Source organism: Alligator sinensis, unplaced genomic scaffold (assembly GCF_000455745.1).
Source record: "Alligator sinensis unplaced genomic scaffold, ASM45574v1 scaffold228_1, whole genome shotgun sequence".
NCBI classification, from domain to species: domain Eukaryota; kingdom Metazoa; phylum Chordata; order Crocodylia; family Alligatoridae; genus Alligator; species Alligator sinensis.
In genome coordinates, this window is record NW_005842044.1 from 1906215 (window position 1) to 1925451 (window position 19237).

The 19237-nt window shown below is 53.2% G+C and overlaps 1 protein-coding gene and 1 long non-coding RNA gene across 2 annotated transcripts in view; one reads left to right on the forward strand and one right to left on the reverse strand.

The window, feature by feature from the left end:
* The window catches only part of FAM92B (family with sequence similarity 92 member B), a 20862-nt gene extending 12831 nt beyond the window's left edge, over positions 1-8031 (forward strand). Inside the window, exons 5-9 of the mRNA XM_025203089.1 lie at positions 1110-1115; positions 4618-4722; positions 5979-6092; positions 7093-7194; positions 7927-8031. Coding sequence (XP_025058874.1) covers positions 1110-1115; positions 4618-4722; positions 5979-6092; positions 7093-7194; positions 7927-8031 — 432 coding nt within the window. The remainder of the gene's footprint in view (positions 1-1109; positions 1116-4617; positions 4723-5978; positions 6093-7092; positions 7195-7926) is intronic.
* The window catches only part of LOC112550164, a 23731-nt gene extending 10143 nt beyond the window's left edge, over positions 1-13588 (reverse strand). Inside the window, exons 1-2 of the long non-coding RNA XR_003093836.1 lie at positions 13500-13588; positions 11982-12068 (exon numbers count right to left, since the gene is read on the reverse strand). This is a non-coding gene — a long non-coding RNA (uncharacterized LOC112550164). The remainder of the gene's footprint in view (positions 1-11981; positions 12069-13499) is intronic.
* Between the last annotated feature and the right edge of the window lie 5649 nt (positions 13589-19237).

The following is a 19237-nucleotide window of genomic DNA, read 5'->3' on the forward strand; positions in this document are numbered from 1 at the left end:
CGAACAAGGTCGCTCAGTTGCTTCTGGAAGCAAAATAAAGGATTTTCACAGGGGAGGCTGGAGTCTCCCTCATAGTCACAGCAGCACTACGCTGTCTCTACAAAGCCATGGGTCACCCCACAAGCTGCCACCCATCAGCTCTGTTTCTAACAGGCCAGGACCCAGTGGCTCCTGATTTGCACACACGTGTAGCTTGTCGGCATTTTCAACACAGGAATGAAAACGTAGTAAGAAAAACCGAGAGCATGGAAATCCTGTGGTGTCCCATGGACACTCTCTGGCTTCCCCCCACTCGGTAGAGCTTGGTCGAAGTTTGGGATTTTCAAAAGCATTTTGGTGAAGTTTTCAGAAGTAAAAAAACCAAAAACAAAACAAAAAAAAACCAACTAAGGGGTATGAATTTCTGGGAAGGGGGTCTCAGATAGCTGCACTCAAACAGCAACAGACTGGTGGCTTGTACAGATGGATGCCTAGGTAGCTAAGGAAATATCTTTCTCCCAAGAACTTCCTCATTGGATATAAAAATTGCCATGTACTGGGTCAGACCATAGATCCATCCTGCCCAATCTCACGTGTCACAGAGCAGAGACTGAGAGAGACAGTGAACTGGGTCTGACCAGGATTTTTCCCCCCACTTTTTCTCTCCCACTTCCAGCATTTAAGGTCTAGGAAGTTCAGAGGCCGTGCCCCTAACACCTGTGCTCAATAGCTACTGATGCACCCTTCCTCCAAGAATGCATCCAGTCTCCTTTTGAATCTAATTAAACCATCAGTTTCCCCAACACCTTGCGGCAATGAGTTCCCCACGTTAACAACAGGCCATGTGAAAAAGAACTTGCTTTTGTTACTTTTTTTGGCATTGTGCTGTTAACACAGCCTTTAAAAGGCACTCCAAGAAGTCACAGGCAAGGGTCAGCCTATCAAGAAGCAAAATTGCTTGCACGGTTACCCCAGGATGAAAGTAGCTTAGAAAAGCGAGTCAAAACGGGCAGGTTTAGGAGGAGGAATCGTGCCATTTCTGGGCCCAGCTGCTTACGCAGATGCCCAGCCCAAAGCAAAGGAGGTCTATAACCCACGCTTGTCAGACTGTTCCTTGACTGTTGCTTCAGTCCCAGGTAAGCACACGCTCCTCTGCATAAAATATTAACTGGGCGCCTGAGGTACGATTTCACCTGGCAGATGGCAAAAGATTATCAGGAGAAAGCGCAGGTGAGTGCCAGAGACACGCTAGACTCGGGGCAGGGCTGAGGGAAGCAGTGCGAAAGCCATCGCTGCAGTATTTATAATTCAGCGTCGTCTTCATGAATCCTTCTGCTAACGTCAGGCGTTGCAATCAGGCCACGGCTCCCGTCCTCCGCTTTATTTTGGCTGTAACCTAGTTGCGGCAGAGACTGCATCTCACTGGCTGAAAATCCTCCATCCACCTGAAGGCAGGGGAGGTGGGGTTGCAGAAAATGGGGTTTGGGGCTGAACGTTTTCTTTGGGGAAAAGACCTGCTTGGCAGGGGGAGGACGGGGGAATTGATACTTTTTGCTCCCCGTCCAAAAAAGGGAGAAATCTTCAGGGTTTGTTTTTTTTTGTTTGTTTTTTTTTGGGGGGGGGGGTTGTTTTGTTTTTTTTTTGTTTGTTTTTTTTTTAAAGAAGTGTCAAAATCCTCAACAGAAAACGCACATTGTCCAACCACCTCTCCCCTCCTCATGTCTCGGAGGTGTCTGGTACACCATGCTACCGACTGCATCTGGAGGGGCTCTGACGGAGCATCCGGGCACATCGCCCGATGGCATGGGCCTCCATGCAGCCGCTCCTACTCGCACGGGCAGCTCAGGGTCAGGCCTCAGGGCTCTGGGGTGGAGGTCTGGTGAACACCGAATGCCCGCACAGCTGGACGGGTCCCCCCGGGGACAGGCGGATGCATCCCCCGCTGCATTGTATGCAAGGGAGGAAGCCAGAGTGACTAAGCACCCACTTATCTCAGGAGAAATCATCTCACCGATTAGCAAAATCTGTGTACCCTCCAGAGGGAAGCCAGGGCCACGTGAGTGCCCCTCCTGCTCTGCCCGTACCCGATCCCCAGCTCGGAGTCAGGCTTCATGTAGTCTCTCCGCCGCGGTGCTCATGAACGTGCTCATGCTCCAGCGGTCCAGAACCGACGCCACCTGCCTGGTACCTGTGACAGCCCTGGCCAGAGCTGCATACATCTCCCGGCAAGAATATTTAGCCCTGATGAATTCACTCCTTTTCTCCTCTTTTCCTGGCAAAAAAATCACCCACTTCATACAGGAAAGAATAATAGCAGAGCTCCCTGGAAGTGCCTCCGGCCATGGGTGATGCATTTCGCCTGCAGCCACAATGAAACAGCTGCATGCACGCGCGGCGGCCTGCCCTCGCCCACTGCATCCATCTCCATCTGAACGAGGAGCTCTTCTGCAGAGCTTCCCCTCAAAGTGCTTTGCAAGGGAAGGGTGATATTGCCAGCCCCTGTGTACAGCTGGGGAAACTGAGGCACAGACCAGCAGCACGCAGGCCCCTCTCAGAAATAAGAGGGCTGCTTCTGGCTGCCAGGTGCATAGCAAACCCCCTCCGCTTTGCTGCCCTGTCACTTTAATTTAATTAAGGGGACGTGCACGACATCATGTCTCCGGCAGGATTTTCAGGCTGGAATTCGGCACCTTTGCCACACGCAGCTTAGAAACGTGCCCGTGCCTGACCAAGCTGGAGGCTGCCAGGGACCCTGGCACCTATTTGCATGCACAAACACTTGTTTGCATGTCTGCTGTACATGCCCTTGCAAAACCGGCGGCTGCTTTTTAAAATTCAGGCCCTGCATCTCCCATTTGTCCTCCACCTGAGGATGGAAATGATTGCAAAGTCACATCCAGAGCATTATGGGGGCTTTCAAGAGGGCGGGAATAAGAAAGAGGAGCAGATGAGCTCTTAGGAAACTAAGATCCTATTGGCACACAAAATCCCAGACTAATCAAAAGTACCAGGAAAGGGGAGGAGGGGTACAGAGCACGCAGCACCAGGCAGGCAGAACGGTTTCTTAAGGAAAAGTGCTCGGTGCCTCCCTGCTGTCACTCCTCCAGCTTTGACGGCGATCCCTCAAGATGTATCTGGCCTAATTCCCTGTGAGCGGTTGTCTCCGAGCATCAGCAGGGCAGGGCATTTATGAAACCACAGCCCTAACGAGGCACACTGGTCCTTTGGTCTGCCCCCCACGAAGTCCCCGAGTGCAGCCAGGCCACATGCGTGTCGTCAGCTGGTGGCAAAGCAATACACGGAGCCGGGCATTTCTGTGAAAGGACCCACGTGTGGGCATGGTGCTCAGCCCGGATAGAGACAATCACGCTCAAACCCATCGGGGTGGGTTTCCAAAACCACCGCTCATTTACTTCATCAGTGCTTTGGCTTTGCCATGGTAACCTCAAGGGGTTTCCTAACCTCGGAGCCAGGCCTACACCCAGGCAGATCCCAGTCTCAGACCAGAGGATGCAGGATGGGTCCCTAAAACGCATTAAATGCTGCAATGAGGTGGAAGAAGGAAGCTGTTTGCAACTTTAAGGCCAGCTCTGTTTTATAACAAGGATCTCTCCGGACATGGGAATCCCTCTGTCACTGCTTGTGCCCTGGGCCAGGGAGGCATATGGCTGGGACTCCCTCCCTTTCGTACGGCGTCAGAGATCAAATCTATGAGCCACTGTCTGGTATTAATCGCTCCATGTGTCGATTCCATCTACAAATCCCAGGCTGGGGATTTGTAAAGATTGCTGCTTTCGATTAGGTGCTCTGCTGTTCGTCGGGCATCGCGCTCGCGCAAGGGGCTGCCCAAGATGTTCATCTTATGCAATGTTGTTTTGAAGCAGATCTCAGTCTGTTCAGCTTGACCCACACTTCTCTGTCAAGGTCACTTGTTTGGTGTTGGTATAAAAAGCTGGAGGAATAGGTCTGACCTTTCCAAGCGGTCGGCACACTCCGTTGCTGCCCATCGGTTTGGTTCAGCATCCCCAATCTCTCCCAAGCACTTGTGGGATCCACGTACAAATGGTTTATGACATTTGAGCCTCTTAAGCCTCCATCTGTTCAGGTCTTCATTTAACACTTGGCAGAGCAGGTGATTTTCATCATCTCCTGCCTCTATTGCCAGTGATGATGTTAGGGTCTGTCTTCTTATATCACTTGGTTCAATGCCTGAGAGCACAGGAAATACATCTGTGCGCGTGTAGGTTGTGCAGCCTGTTATGAGTCTCAGCACACCGTTAAGTACTGTGTCGAGCTTTTTAGCGTGACAACTTCTAGATCATACAGGAGCATAATATTCTGCTGGCATATATACCATTGCAAGTGCAGCCGTTCTGATAGCTTTTGACTGATGAGAGCTGGCACAATAACCATGCCTGAATCTCCTTGCTGGGCGCCGAGTGCAACACATGCATCCCAGGTTTGCAGTTTGATAAGCCCCGAGCTGCTCTCACCCTCGAAGGTGCATGCAGCTAGCCCCTAAGACCTGCCGCTGGGTCGGACCACAGGTCTACCCCACACCTGTGACAGCAGCAAGCAGCAGGAACAAGCATCAGAAACCTTTCCCACTCGGTGATGCTGCATTTGCTTCTATTTTAGGCCGAGTCCAGCGTGCACAAAGCCTCGGTCGATGCCAGCCGCACCACCCAGCAGCTGGAGGAAACCATCGATGAGTTCCAGAAGCAGAAGCTGAGAGACATCCAGGTAAAAGGCACCATGCACGGCTCCGGAGAGAGCTACAGCAAGGAGCGGAGGTGGGGAAACCCTGCCTGGCAGCCAGACGGTAAGGCAGCCCGACACATTTAGCTTAACGAAGAGAAGGTTAAGAGGTGACCTGGTCGCGGCAGGTAAGCGAATTTCTAATAGGGTAAGGACTCGCTTCCAGCCGACAAAGGCATAAAAAGCCCTGGTGTTAGACAAAATCCAGCTAGAAACAGCACCCTTTATTGTTCAGCAAGGATCATTTCAGCCATGGGGATGGCTTACATAGGGCTCAGACACGTGACCCAATTAATGCAGAGTGCTTTACCCCACAGTTGCGTTACTCTGAAATAAGGAGAAGACACATGACGGGCTCTCCTAAACTGGTTACCGTCAGCTCATGAATGCTTATGCTCTTTAACCACTCTGGGTAGTCTATCGGGTGCAAATCTCCCCTGCCTTCTGCCTGCAGTCGATGCCATTATAGAGCCAGGCCACTGGACGGCAGGGAGCAAAGGGCTACCCCAGAGTGGGTTTGGCTAGGGGAGCAGATGCACACGTCCTAGGTAGTATAGCTACTACCTGTTTCCAAGAGGCCACTTTCCCCTGGATGCGAGTGATTTACTGCATAATAGGCCTGTGCGCTGTGCATCTGCCCCGCTTTTATTGCGCAGTAAAGGCGATTTACTACGCCATAAATGTGTCTCGTGCCCGTGCTTCAGGAACGCTGTGCCTTCCTCCTTACTTCAAGTGTTTCTATCGAAACGGGACATTTCTTTCCAGCTTAGACGGAAACAGATTTCCTGCAGAAATCCCCAGGAGACAGCCTCCAGGATTACAGCACCCATTTTGGCATTAAGAGTCTAGAAATCCTCCCATCTCATCCCTATACAGTTGGTCTGGAGGATAGGGTTTGGGGCACAGTTTTGACTTCATAGGGAGGTCTCAGAGGACAAGAACCTGTCCCCTTCCCACCCTCTGGATGGCAGTTCCTTCTAGCCAGCGTTAATAAGGATGAAACGCCGTGGCGTTTACAAGCGCCCCATAGAGTCAAAGGAAGCCCCTTCAGACCCCGTCAGGGCCGTTCCCTCCCTGGCCAGAAGGCAACATCATTAAGCTAAATGAATTTGTTTCCCTTGTGCCTCCCTGCTTTGGTACTTGTGCTCTCAGTTCAAGTCTCTCCTCCTCACCCAGGCCTTCCCAGAAGTTAGGGCACTTAGGAGTAGGAACATGCTCATTCATGCTTCTCTTTCTTGCAGAAGATTTTCTCGGACTTTGTTACCATTGAGATGGTTTTCCACGCCAAGGCTCTTGAGGTCTTTTCCAGTGCCTTCCAGACCCTGGAGGACTATGACTTGGAGAAGGACCTGGAGGTACTTGGGGCAAAAACATAGCCTTTGTACAGACACCCAGCACTTGCATAGCAATGTCCATCAGCAGGCCTCAAACCAGTTTACAAGCAGTAACTCAACCATTAAACGTCCCTAGAAGCAGGTGTTTTCACTCAGTGTTTTACACACAGGGAAACCGAGGCACCGAGCGGAGGCATGGCATGCATAAGGTCACTGCAAGTCTTGGGAAGTGAAACCAAGTGTCCCAACTCCTAGGTGCTGCACTCAGCTCTTAGATCAAGGCTCATGGTGGGGTGGGGAACACCCCCCCGAAGTGTGACAGCGACATTCATGTCAGCCACACGTTGTATTTTAAGGGGTAATATTAACATCTGAAGTCCTGCCTGGGCTGTAGTTGCCCAGGACCCCAGATTCGATCAGTTAGATAAGAAAGTCCATCAAATCCATCACCATACAAAGCTGCAGGCTCCATCTCCCTTCCCAGCCAGCACTGATACCCAGTATGAAATCCCTGTGTGCACAGCGATATCAGTGCCTCCACCCCCAGCTCCAGCGACAGCTTCCCCCTCTTGCAGGTGCTCTCTCCTGCCCATCAGGATTGCTTGCTGCTAGCAAACCCCGCGGCACAAGCTGTTGCGAAGGACGCAGGGCTCTGGTCTGTCTTGACCTCTGCCCAGCTAGGAACAGAGGCGAGCACACTGCGCCTCGTTGAGAATAAGCCCGCTCCCCCTCTCCAAATGATTTGTACAGCAGCCGAATGAATTCCCCAGCCCAAATCCTCTCCCAGCAATTTTGCTATTGCCTTGAGCTTAAACCTTGTGTGCTCTTTTGTGCCGACAGCAGCTTGGGCAGCCACAGGAACTATTCTTCTATAATTCCCTTGTCTCGTTACATTCAGTGCCTTGCGCGTCCTGTGATTGCTCTTAGGAATTGTTCTGCCCCAGCCAGCGTGCAACGCAGAGCTCTCTCCTCACGGGTCGCTGCTGGCATTGATCTTTCTTTTCCTTTTTTGCCTCGCTAGGATTTTAGAGCTAAGATCCACATCGCTTCTGGCAATTACAACGCGAGGCCAGGCAGTGCTCTGAATCCCTCCCCCACCCTGCCGTGGTCCACAGGCAGTCAGGTGAGAGACACAATTAGAAACGATTGCCGTCATAATATTTTGCCTTCAGATTAAAGCCCGGCTCCCACCTTCCGCGCGGAGCCTGAGAAAGCAAATTAAAGCCACTCGAGAAAGAAACAGTTCCCGGGAAGAGGAGCGACGGTCCCGACTCCAGAAGCTAATTGGAGGTGGGAGGGCAGGCCAAATGCAGCTGGAGCCACCCTACATCGTGGCACAGATTCCCCTAAATCATGCCTGAACCTCAGGTTCGCACCGACCTATTTGATACGGGGCCCGATGACAAGCAGAGCTGTCACAACAGATAGAATAACATTGGCTAAGGACCAGAGACACGACTGCAGATGCATGGTTTGCTTTTGGGACCACGCGCTTTATCTAGAAGTCTGTGCAGGAAACAGGCACAGCTCATTTCAGAGGCAGAGACCTGCAAGCGAGTGCAGTGTCAAGGCCCCAGCAACAAAGTTCAGATGCAAAGGGCAGTTCACTCTAAGCCAGAGGTGTTGATTAAAGTTCAGGATTCAGCCTCATACCAGTGGTCCTCATACTAAAGGCCAGAGTCTGGCCTTGCTCTGGTGAGAATCAGGAGTAACCTCCATGAAATTAGAAGTTACTTCCGATTTAGGGCAACACAGACAAGGGTGCTGTCTGAAAGGAGGGTCCCCGTAGGGGCGCAGAAGCAGCAACCCATGCATTGCACTGAAGCATAACAGATTTCCCTCTCTTCATTTCTAGACCGTTCAGAGCACCTTACAGAAGATGGTTTTGAGTGAAGAAGACCCCGAAGAAAACACGCTGCAGGATCTCAGCGATACAGAATATGCACCGATTCGACGGTAACACGAGCGGTGCAATTAGCTGGCCACGATCACAACAACTGGACGTGTTTATTCTTCATTTCTTTACTGAACCTTCAATTTTCCATGAAGACAAGGAGCTCTCAGACAGGTCCTGCAGAAGTTTGGAGACCATGCAAATGCACTGAGATGACTCCAAGTAGCTCAGTCAGTCTCCGAATTAGAAGGAAACCAAATGTTTTGTTGGCTAGTTGAACATCCCCTGCTGCAGCCTATGGCATGGGCCGTCTGCCGGCATTGCCTTGCCTTATTACAAACGAGCAACAGGCCCCAAAGCCACACTGCAAGTGTGCCCTGTGCAGGCAAGGCAGAGAGCACTTTGTAGGAGCGTGCAGCGCCTGATGGCTGAAATTTAGGAAGGTGAATTTGTGCCCAACCTCCTGGAACCCAACAATATCTGCCCATCTGTAAGGCATGGCCCATACAACTGGGTGCAACCTCTGAAGAGGCACCCAAACCCTCAGTTAGCCAAGACATTTATACAGTCACCACAGACAGACTCAAACTAGGGATGCCAAAGGCAGGTCTGACCCCTTTACCAGTGACATATAGATGACTTAGTCCCACTTCCAGCTGCTGTCAGGCAGTCCCTGGGTTTCCATCGGCAAGTCTTCCCAATGGGTCTGCTCCCGCAGCTTGCAGAATACCAATAGGGTATACACCAAATAGGTCCAAGGTATCAAAGTATTTCTCCCACGTTTCACTTCACCTACTGTTTTGCAGCACTTGGTTCATTAACTTTGGCACCGGGGGAAAAGCACAGAGAGTGGAGTGGAGCAGGAGCAGCCTTAATACATGCTTGCTGTCGGTGCCCGCCCGCCCTCCCATCCCTCTCTGGTCCCTTCTCAAGGGACTGCTGTGGGGCCAGTGCTTTGCTAGGCAGCACCCGGGCATCTCTCTTCTTCTGCCAGCTGGGGTGGGCAGGGGACCCGCAGGCTGTCTGCCCCTCCAAACTCCAAGCTTGGAGAGCGCATTTTCCCTAATTCACCAGGAGTCCCCTGGAGCCTGCTGCCAGGGAAAACTCCTCAAATTGGCACTCGTCCCTTTTTGGAGCCCACCTTCACCTGCCTTCTCTGCCGAGAAGTCCTACCAGCTTGCTCCCCTGCTGCGGGGCTTCCCTCCAGGTGGAAGAGGCATTGCTAATTCGCAGGGCTTCTGGTTGGTGTAATTAGGAGGCCTTCCCATCCCACAGGGTTTTGCTCTTTGCACCCTTTTCATCTCACCAGCCAGCACCAGTTTGCACTTCAAGGTGACTTGGAGAAGGGGCCCACTATCATGGTGACCTGTGGGTCTGCAGGGATCACTGCAAATATAACTGGGGACAGTCCTTGCCGCTGCCCCTGCCACCTTCATGTGAGCCCTGGCTCCAGGGACTGACTCGGGGGGGCTAACCACTCGTTACTGCAGGCAGTGATGGTACCAGCTCCACACTGCAGGCCAGGATGGCTTGGCCTCAGGTGCACCAATTAAGCAGCTCCCAAAGCACAGGGTGCACCTCTGAGGAGTGATGAGAAGACACTGCTTGTGCTCCACCACCCTTGGCCCACACTACCCATCATCCTCACAGCATCCCAGGAGGCAGGAAAGAAAGGACTTGACCCCTGCTGGCCTTTTAGGTCTTAAGCCGATGCCCTAACCACTGAGCCCCCTTCCTCTGTCAGCAGCCCCTGCACTTATGGGTGCTTCCAGCAGCTCTGCACCCTGCGCATAATCCTGTAGTCAATGAAAAGACCTCCACTGAGCTCTGGACCAGACCTCAAACCACAGCTACGGCCGCCGCAGAGCCCTCAGCCCCATGCAACATGGTCACAGCACCACCAGCCGACGAGGAAAGAGCAGAGCAGCTGGTAGCTCTCGCCACCCCCGTCCTTCCCCCCCCTGCAACCTGATGAACACGCGGCATTTCGGCAGGGCCCGGCTGACTCAGAGAGCCCCCCGCCTTTGGCACACGGCCCCGTGCTGCACACACCTGACCCGCCGTGATGTCACGCTGTCGAACGTCCCAGCACGACGCCCGGGCATCCAAGGAGAAATGGGTCCCATTGATTTTTCCCTTTCAAGGCGCAGGCTATTTTTTTCCTTCCATCAAGCAGCAAATATGCTTTCAGTGCAATAAAGACTGCTGTTCAGTCTGCGGAACAAATGGTTAGCGCCAGCCATTGTACGCAGGGGTGGGAGGGGGGCCGACATGCCGACTTAATGATGGTGATTTAAGCCATTTGGAGCCATTTTCATGGTGCACGTACAGCGCGGGGAAGAATCAAGGGAAGGAGGGAGGGGACACACAACTGAGTGCTTAAAAGGGGAGAGAGAAGCAGCCAAGAGGCGGCAAGCTGTTCGCCCCACGGCTTGGCCAGCCCAACCCAGCTCAGCCCCCACCGTCCTGACCCCAAATCAGCAACCTGCCTTTGCCCTGCTAACAACAGCTGCTCAGAGCAAGGGCCAGCTGGCAGCAGTGGACAGGGGAGCTTTTGCCCCTGCTCCCTCCCCGGCACAGCGCAGAAAGCCGAGGATCGAGCTGGCATCCAGGATCTGGTGCTGGCCTTGCAACGGAGCCCATTTTGCAAGGCTAAGGCTGCAGCCAGGGACATGGGCAGACCGGGCACCGCAACTCCCCATGCTTCTGCTGCTGTGGAAATGGTCTGGTGCAGCAAGAGCTCTCCAAATGAGGCCTTTCCCTCCATGCCTGGCTCTGCATTTGGAAGCCTGACCTGGTGCCCTGCACCATGCCAGCAAAGCGCCTGTGCACCGCTGGCATGGACCCTGACTTGACTGCACGCTTTGCCTGCGTGCCAAGTGCCCGCTGCTGTGCCCTTTCCTTCACGGCCGGCTCAGGGAAACTGGGCAAGGGAAGAAGCCCCCCACCCTTTCCTCCTCTCGCAGCAGGGAGCACAGGGGTGGGGGTCATCACAATTGGACTTCAACAGCTGGCTTTAATAGCCACCGGCTGCCCGGCTTCCAGAGAAGCATCCAGGCGATGCGGACTCTCTCGCATGCCCTGAATGCACCCCCCGGGAGAGTTATACAGGCTTGGAGACAGGACGGCACAGACCAGAGGTGCCCAGCAAGGGTCTGAGCAGGTTTCTGCTACCATAAGGACAGGACGTCGGTTCCTTCCTGGGCTCGCTGAGCGGAGCTGAGAGAGTCTCTGAACGGCTGGTTCATATGCAGCAGTCTCTGCATTCAGAGCTGACCCCTATTAACTCCCTGGTACTTCATCTCAATAGTCCCTGACACTACATGCTACCACATTTGCATTCAGCGCTCGGGGATGAGCGCCCCGGAGCCCCGGCGTGGAGGGATCGATGGGATATCGACACACTTGTCACGCGGCATTTACCCACATCCGTGTGCACATTGCAGGCATGTTTAACTCAGATTGGGAAAGAGAAAAGTTCAGGGCCCGGCCACAGCGCCACCAACTCAGACTGGGATTGCAAAACAAGCTGGCGATGATGGAGAGGTGAAATCCCAGAGAACGGGCTAGGGTGGCATTGCTTGAACTCCTGCCAGGGTGCAGGTAAGGGGCCTGGGAGAGATGTGTCACTGTCCTCCCTGCACAAGGGGCATGTCTGATGGGGAAGGGGGTGTCACTAGGCATAAGTTTCTGCATGGCTGTGTCTTGCAGCGATGGCACCCCTGCAACCCCTGATGCTATCGTCCTTCCATATTCACACCGAGCATTCACCATGAGCACAGTGCCCGGCGAAGGACAGAGTTGCTCCTGCTGCAGCAAACCCCGGCAGGAGCAAGAGGAAGCGGGGAAAAGACAACTTGCAGCAAAACTGCTCCCTCTCGGGTCATCAGAGAGCGCACTGACAGCTGCTTTCTGTGATCTGCAACCCGGCACCCCAAGGGCACCTAGAAGGGGGACCTGGTCCCCAAAAGCCGGAGAGCCACCGTGAAAGGCTGAATGAGGGCCACGAGCCTTACCTGCCTCGCTGCCCGATGTCACCACCATGTCATAGCCCCCGCGGTCTCTGTGCTGGGCATCCTTCAAGCAACCTCGAGACTCGGCTCCTGCGGAGAGGAGGAGAAGGAAATGCAGCGTGAAGTTCAAGGCTCGGCAACTCCCCTCCTGCCAGCCCCGTGTCACCCAGACTCTTGCCGCAGGGCAGCCTGCTCGCCCCCACGGCTCCTGCTCCTACCCGCGCACCCCGGGACACTGCCGCATTTCCTCAGCCCATGCAAGCCACGAGCTGCCATTCGCACCTTGCACCTCTGCAGAGAGCCAGCCGCCTTTGGACAGCACCTTGCAGCATCAGGGCCTTAAAACTGCTATACGGGCAAGGCTGCAGGGGGAATGCCGCTACCTCGGGGGTTCCCCAGCACCCACGGAGGCGACTCAGGACCAGACCCCACAGAAACTGGGCACTGGCAGAGCACAGTTACCCAGGCCAGGCTTCTCCAAGCATGGAAACAAGGACAAGGAAAACAGATGGGTACATGCTTGGATGCCGTCCTGACTCAGACCTCAAAAATCGAGGTGTGCCCGCGACACCAGTGTTGCCATGCCCACTTCTGCAAGGGGGACTCTGAGTTCGGAGGACGCCGAGCTACTCAGCTCTTCCAAAAGTGCCAGATAGGCTGTATCTAAATCGGGTTCTGAACAAGCTGCATCTCCGCGGAGTTACCTCCTCCCCCCGCCCCGCTCCCTCCTTCCAAGGCTATTTTTGAACCGAAAATGCAAGCTGCCAAGGACTCGGCGCACTTGGAGCAGACCTCAGCACTGCGCGCTCCTCTGCTCGGCACTTTTCCTCCACGCTCGCGGCCCAAGAGGAGCTACAGCTGCTTCCCTCGGACGCACGGCTCCCTCCCGCTGCAAAGCAGCTGACCCTTTGCCCTCGCTTGCTCTTCTCGGGGCCTGGCAATATCGGGTGTGCAGCGGGCTTCCCACAGAGCGCTCCCGAGCCCTGCCTTTGCCGGATTCGTGGAGTAAATCCGTGCACCGTGATTAAGGCAGCCGTTCGCACGGCAGGCTGCAGCTGACGGCTTTGTGGGGCACCGGCTGCAAAGCAATTTCAAGGGCAGGGGTCAGTTCATCCCCGTTGCAGCAAAGGTCAGGGTCAGAGAATGCCTTGCCGGCAACTTGTGAGCTATCCCTTTTGTTAGGGCAGACCCCAGAAGCAAGGATCAGGGGCCCTTCGGGCTGGATGCCGTTCCAAACCCTTCCTGGCAGCCCCTGCCCCAGGGAGCTACAGTCAAAATAAACAGGCCAGGAGGGGAAACTGAGGCACAGTGCAGGGACACAACTTGCTCTGGGTCCTATACCAAGAAGTGGCCCTGCTTTTGTGGCCCACCAGTGCCACCCCATCCGGTCTTTGGGCAGTACCAAAATGCAAGCAATACATTCAGGTGGCTGGGGAAAGGTGGGTGGAGGGGTGGGCTACAGCAGGGATGGACTTTCCAAATACTCCCATGTGGGGCTGGTTGGGGAGGGTCCTCTCCTACCCCTGTGCTCCTCTTCTTCTAACCGCAGGGATCCCAGCACCGTGCACTGCCCCGTTCCCGGTGAAGAGCTGCCTGTGGCATCTACAAGCACCGGACGAAGCTTTAATAGCACGGGCTCTGCTCAGCAACTGGAGTGAGCTATGTTGTCCTGACCATGCACACCAGGAGCTGGTTAGCAGAGCAACTTGGAGGCCGTTAACTCCCCTCATTAAATCCCCATGGGCCGCGGGCTCATAGCACCATGACTCCTCCACATCAACAAGCAACCTGCGTGGTCTAGGAATGAGATCCTGGCTTTGCAGGGGTTTTCCAGGGCTGGATTCACTTGAGTCTTGATCTTGCCTATGTGGCAAGCTATTGAGAGCAGACTTGCCACCGATCGCACACTAGAAGTGTCCTCGCAGAGGCTGTGGCCACTGCAGTTCCCACCCCGGCTTGCCGGGCACCAGCTTCCCCACGCACACGAGCTGCTCCGATACCACTCAACAATAGGTGTAAGGCTAGCCCGGCGAGCCCAGTATCACAGGGATAAAATGACCTGCCTCTCAAACAGATGGAGAAGGCCAATTAGTAATTTAAAGCTCAAAATGCTATATAAAGGCTAAGTACTATTACCCTGACATTCAGCTTGGCCAAACCACAAACAATAGTCACTGTAGGTGTTGTTACCCCTCATTAAAATCCCCAGTAATGAGTCACTGAAGCATTTCAGCACAACATGTAGCGCTACCCCACATCAGCATGGCAACTGGGTCCTACAGGCTGTGTCCCCCCCCCTCCCAGTTTGGATACACAGGTCTCCCAGCAAACTAGCTGTAGGCTTCAAGGTCTCACTGGGACATTGCTGCTGCTTGGGAAAGCCCGAGTCAGGGAGCACAAGGGAAACCACAGCTGTGGTGTTACCCCAATCCTTGCACTGGAGGTGAATGGGACATAGCAAGGACACTAGCACAGACGTCCAAAGCAGCACCAGAAGAGTCACCAGATAGGGCACAGGGGAAAGGGGATGTTGGATTACCTCCAAGCATCGGGTTTACACTACCACCACCCCCCTGCTAGCAGAGCTGGAAAGGAGGCCTGCTTTAAATAGGGTCTGAAGCCATACTCCTGCCTCGTTAGCTGGGGAACCACCCAAAGGAGGGGGGGAAGGTTAGGCTGGACTCATCTATATATGAATTATATATATTTTATATATGAATGAGAGATACACAAGCTCCAGCAGACAAGGGCTACAGCTCCCAGGCCCCTGGGGAATGAGCCACGTACAGAAAGGGCACAAGCCCTTGCCTTCCCTTAGCCTGGAGCGAGCCCCATGGAGAAAGCAAATAGCCTATGTAGCTATTATCAGGCTGAAATGCTGACCTGCTGTCTTCAGCTTTTCCCGGCCACTTGCCTAGAGCAACTGCCCTGAGGCTCATAAGCTGCTGAGCAGCCTACATGCCTCTGGCTGTGGTTCTGCACAGGCAGCGTTTTGCTGCGTTTAGTCCTCACCTTGCTGGTTTAAATGCCCTCCCGTTGCTGCTGAGAGCAGTTCTGATCTGATTGATCGTTCCTGGCTAAGCACCTGCATCTGTCGCCTCTGGTCTGAGCTCCTTGGAGCTAGGATGCTGTTTTGCTCGGGTTTGTCTAACGTGCACATCACCGTGGTCTCCGGGCACCCTGGTGTGATTAGTGTCTGTCCATCAGATTTGCCCACCTGTGGCACTGCCATCTTGGTGTGTGGTTCTGCTTGGGGGAAATCCCTCATCTCTTGTGAGCGGGAGCTGGTCAGGCACTTTCTTTGGGGGGCAGTCACTTATCCTGGGTTTTTCTGGGACCAGGCATCCCTTTAATCTTCTCCCAGCCCAGCTCAAGTGTCTGCAGGGTTTATAAGCTGCTTGAAACCTATTATGAAGGGATTACGTGGTGCAGCATAGTGGGCTTTGCTGGAGACAATGCTGCCCCGGCAGAGGTGCTGGAGAGGAGATACAGACCGGTCCATTGACTTACTTTGCTTCTTTAAAAAGCCTTCACAATAGAAAACACCTGCAAAGGAAACAGGAGCCCTGGCTTTTATCCCTGCATCTGGCACCAGCTCATATTAGGGGATGGTTGCCAACTCCCTCACCTCTCTGCCTCAGTTTCCCCATGAGCAAAGTAGGGAATGTGTCCGTAGGGGCAGCAGGGCAGTGCTTTCATGGTCGGGGATGGAGGTGCACAGCATGGCAGCACTGCTGCGGTACCAATGGCCCACTGCTCTGATGAGCACGGAGGGAGTACAGCAGAGGAGGGAGAGAGAAAGGGCTATGTGATTACACCAACAAGTGATTTGAGTGAAGTAATCAGTAAAGGGATGTCTCAACCCCAACGAGCCCTGCCAGCCCCTGGGGAGGAGACCCAGACCCCCTGATCTCTTAGCTCATGACTTTAACCTTTACCTGTATGCACGAGCTGGCAGGGGAGGATTGGCACGTGTACGTGTTGTGTGTATTCGCGGATTCGGAGACAACACGTAGCTGGCCTAACTCCAGCATATGGGTTTTTCCTTCCCCTCCCGAAATATATCTCTTTTTCCAAGCAGTGAACAAAATAAGTCTTCCTTTTACAACCCAAGCAGAGAGGAAGGAGCTATTTATTGCAGCCTGGGGAAACCGTTGCCGATTGCAGCTCTTGGCCACTTTTCCAGGGTTTATAAAAAAAAAAAAAAATTCATCCCATAAATAGACATCTTTGCAGCACAGCCCAAGCTGTGTTGGGATGGGCTGCTCTCCTCAGACAGTTTGGCCCCCGTTCAGGAAAGTGTCCCTCTTCCAGCCAACACTTAAACCCCCACTTAAGTTTAAGCATGTGCGTAAATCCCCGGGAATCAGTGCAAACGAACCTCTGTCACCTCCACCGCATTTTCTGGCATAAACACCCCTGTGCAGTAAAAAGAAGCAAGACTTTCAAGGTTGGGGGGACTGGAGAGCCCAACACTCAGGAGCCGGGGAACTCTGCCCCGTTGGGTCTTGCTAAGGCTCGACGAAAGGCTACGTTCCTTCAAATTGGGGCAGACACCAAAGTCCCCCAGGATTGCCGGGTCAGGCCTGAAGCTGAAACATTGGCCTCTGGCTTTGTGTTTGGAGGGTTGCAATCCATGCAGGAGCTCTGCGGAGAGGCTAGAGATGCTCACTGTGCAAAGCAGAATCAAACCCAGGGGCTGGTCCCATCCTGCCTGGCTAATTCTGCCTGGCCCTTTGCATCTCCAGAGATGAAAAGGGCCCTGAAGTGACACGCCGGCCTGGGACTTAGCCCTGGCTCCCTGCAGGTAGTGGGGCTGACCTCTGTAGTCCAGAAACTCAAAGATGCCTGAGCCACAGGGAAGAAGAGGGGGCAGCTGGGGTCTGAATGAGGAGGGAAAGCAGGTGCCCGTGCTGCAGAAGGTGATCCCTGCTTGAGCCCCATTGCTGGATTTGCCCTTGCAAACCCCGCTGGTGCAAAAGTCATCCATGAGATGTGCAGCTCTGACACCCGGGTGAGAGAGCCCAGGGGATTCGTGTACCCCTACCCCACCCCGCTGATGCTTCTTGATGGGAAACAGGAAAGCAAAGGAGGCTGCTTCACAGAGCCAGGCTCGTTGGCCCTTAGTCTCTCTGTTAAAAAGACACTGCACAAACTAAGTCTATTCCATCTCGGAGGAAAGGCAGCAAGAGGGCACAGCAGCCCCCCTGGCTCTCCAGGGACCTAGCAGATCTCCTGAGGCTAAAAAGAAAGGCCTACAAAGGGTGGAGGATGGGAGTCACCTCCAAGGAGGATTATTCTGCACTGGTCCGGTCCTGCAGGGAGCAGACCAGGAAAGCCAAGGCTGCAACTGAACTCCAGCTAGCTTTGAGCATCAAGGACAATAAGAAGTCCTTTTTCAGATATGTGGGGAGCCGGAGGAAAAGCAGGGGCAACATTGGACCCCTGCTGACCCAGATGGGAATACTCTACATGTGCCAAGTGCATTGTCAGGATGCACGGCAAAGTTTCTGGAGGTGCTACTCCCTTCACTGTGCAAGCCATCCATCATAGAGTAAGCACGTGAGATAATAGATAGGGATAATGACTCATATACTAGCTCTTCTACCAGTAGTTTAGGTCAATAATCTGTAGCTGATACAGATTCCTTCCATTTGAAATAAGGGTGAACAGAATTGTGCTACTCATGGTAGCAATCTCTCACTTGTCTGCTCCTGGGAAAATTCAGTTAAGACAAATGCTACTCCCTCTCCTAGGTTAAGGGGAAGATCTTAATAAGAGACATGTCCCACCAATGAAGAGAATATGTTGCCACTATAGTGGGATTGACTTGATCTAATCAGACTTTTTTAATTTTTAAAGCTATGATTCTATAATACAGGCCCTACAAATCCAGAGTGCTGAGTCAAGCCAGCTTTAGAGATGCAGACTTGGTCCTCTCTGTCACAGCTGCAGTGGGCAGAACCTTGTTGCAGTGTGCAACACTACTGGGAGAGTAGAAAAAGATCCACACATGACTCAAGAACAAACTGTTTTAATCAGGACTGAATATGAACATGACCAGAATAATAATACCATGTAACAACAATTCCATCAATGACTGAGTTTTCCTTCTTTAGTCTCTCAAAGAGTGATTGCTGCTGGAATAAAAAATGTATTATGTTCAATAGTAAATGTTTTTTTTCTCACAATGATATAACACATTTCTGCATTCAAGGGTTTCTGTTATATGCAAGGTTCTCCACCTTGGGAAAAAAAACCCGCAGCATCCTTATAGGCTCAGCAGTGCTATGTTGGCTAGCACTATGGAAGAAAGAGACTTGGGGGTCATCATTGACCACAAGATGAACATGAGCCTGCAATGCGATGCGGCGGCTAGTAAAGCGACCAAAACGCTGGTTTGCATCCATAGATGCTTCTCAAGCAAATCCCGGGACGTCATTCTCCCCCTGTACTCGGCCTTAGTGAGGCTGCAGCTGGAGTACTGTGTCCAGTTTTGGGCTCCACACTTCAAAAAGGATGTGGAGAAGCTTGAGAGAGTGCAGAGAAGAGCCACGCGCATGATCAGAGGTCAGGGAAGCAGACCCTACGATGACAGGCTGAGAGCCCTGGGGCTCTTTAGCCTGAAAAAGCGCAGGCTCAGGGGTGATCTGATGGCCACCTACAAGCTTATCAGGGGTGACCACCAGCATCTGGGGGAACGTTTGTTCACCAGAGCGCCCCAAGGGATGACGAGGTCGAATGGTCACAAACTACTTCAAGATCGTTTCAGGCTGGACATAAGGAAGAACTTCTTTACTGTCCGAGCCCCCAAGGTCTGGGACAGCCTGCCACCGGAGGTGGTTCAAGCGCCTTCATTGAACACCTTCAAAATGAAACTGGATGCTTATCTTGCTGGGATCCTATGACCCCAGCTGACTTCCTGCCCTTTGGGCGGGGGGCTGGACTCGATGATCTTCCGAGGTCCCTTCCAGCCCTGATGTCTATGAAATCTATGAAATCTATGAGCACCAAGACTCTTGCAGGGTTTGCTCAGCAGACAGGAATCGTTGGGTTGGAAATCGGACACACGTGGGAAACCAGGAGTAGTAGGGAGGCAGCATGATCGCTGGCTTGGTCACCCAGGCTGGATGGGACCATGGATCTCTAGAAGAGAAATTTGAAGCAACTTCTCCCCACTTCTCTCCTAGGCCAAGGACATCGAAAGGACCAGAGAGGTCTTCTCGCTCTTCACACTAGCCCCAAGTAGAGATGCGCCA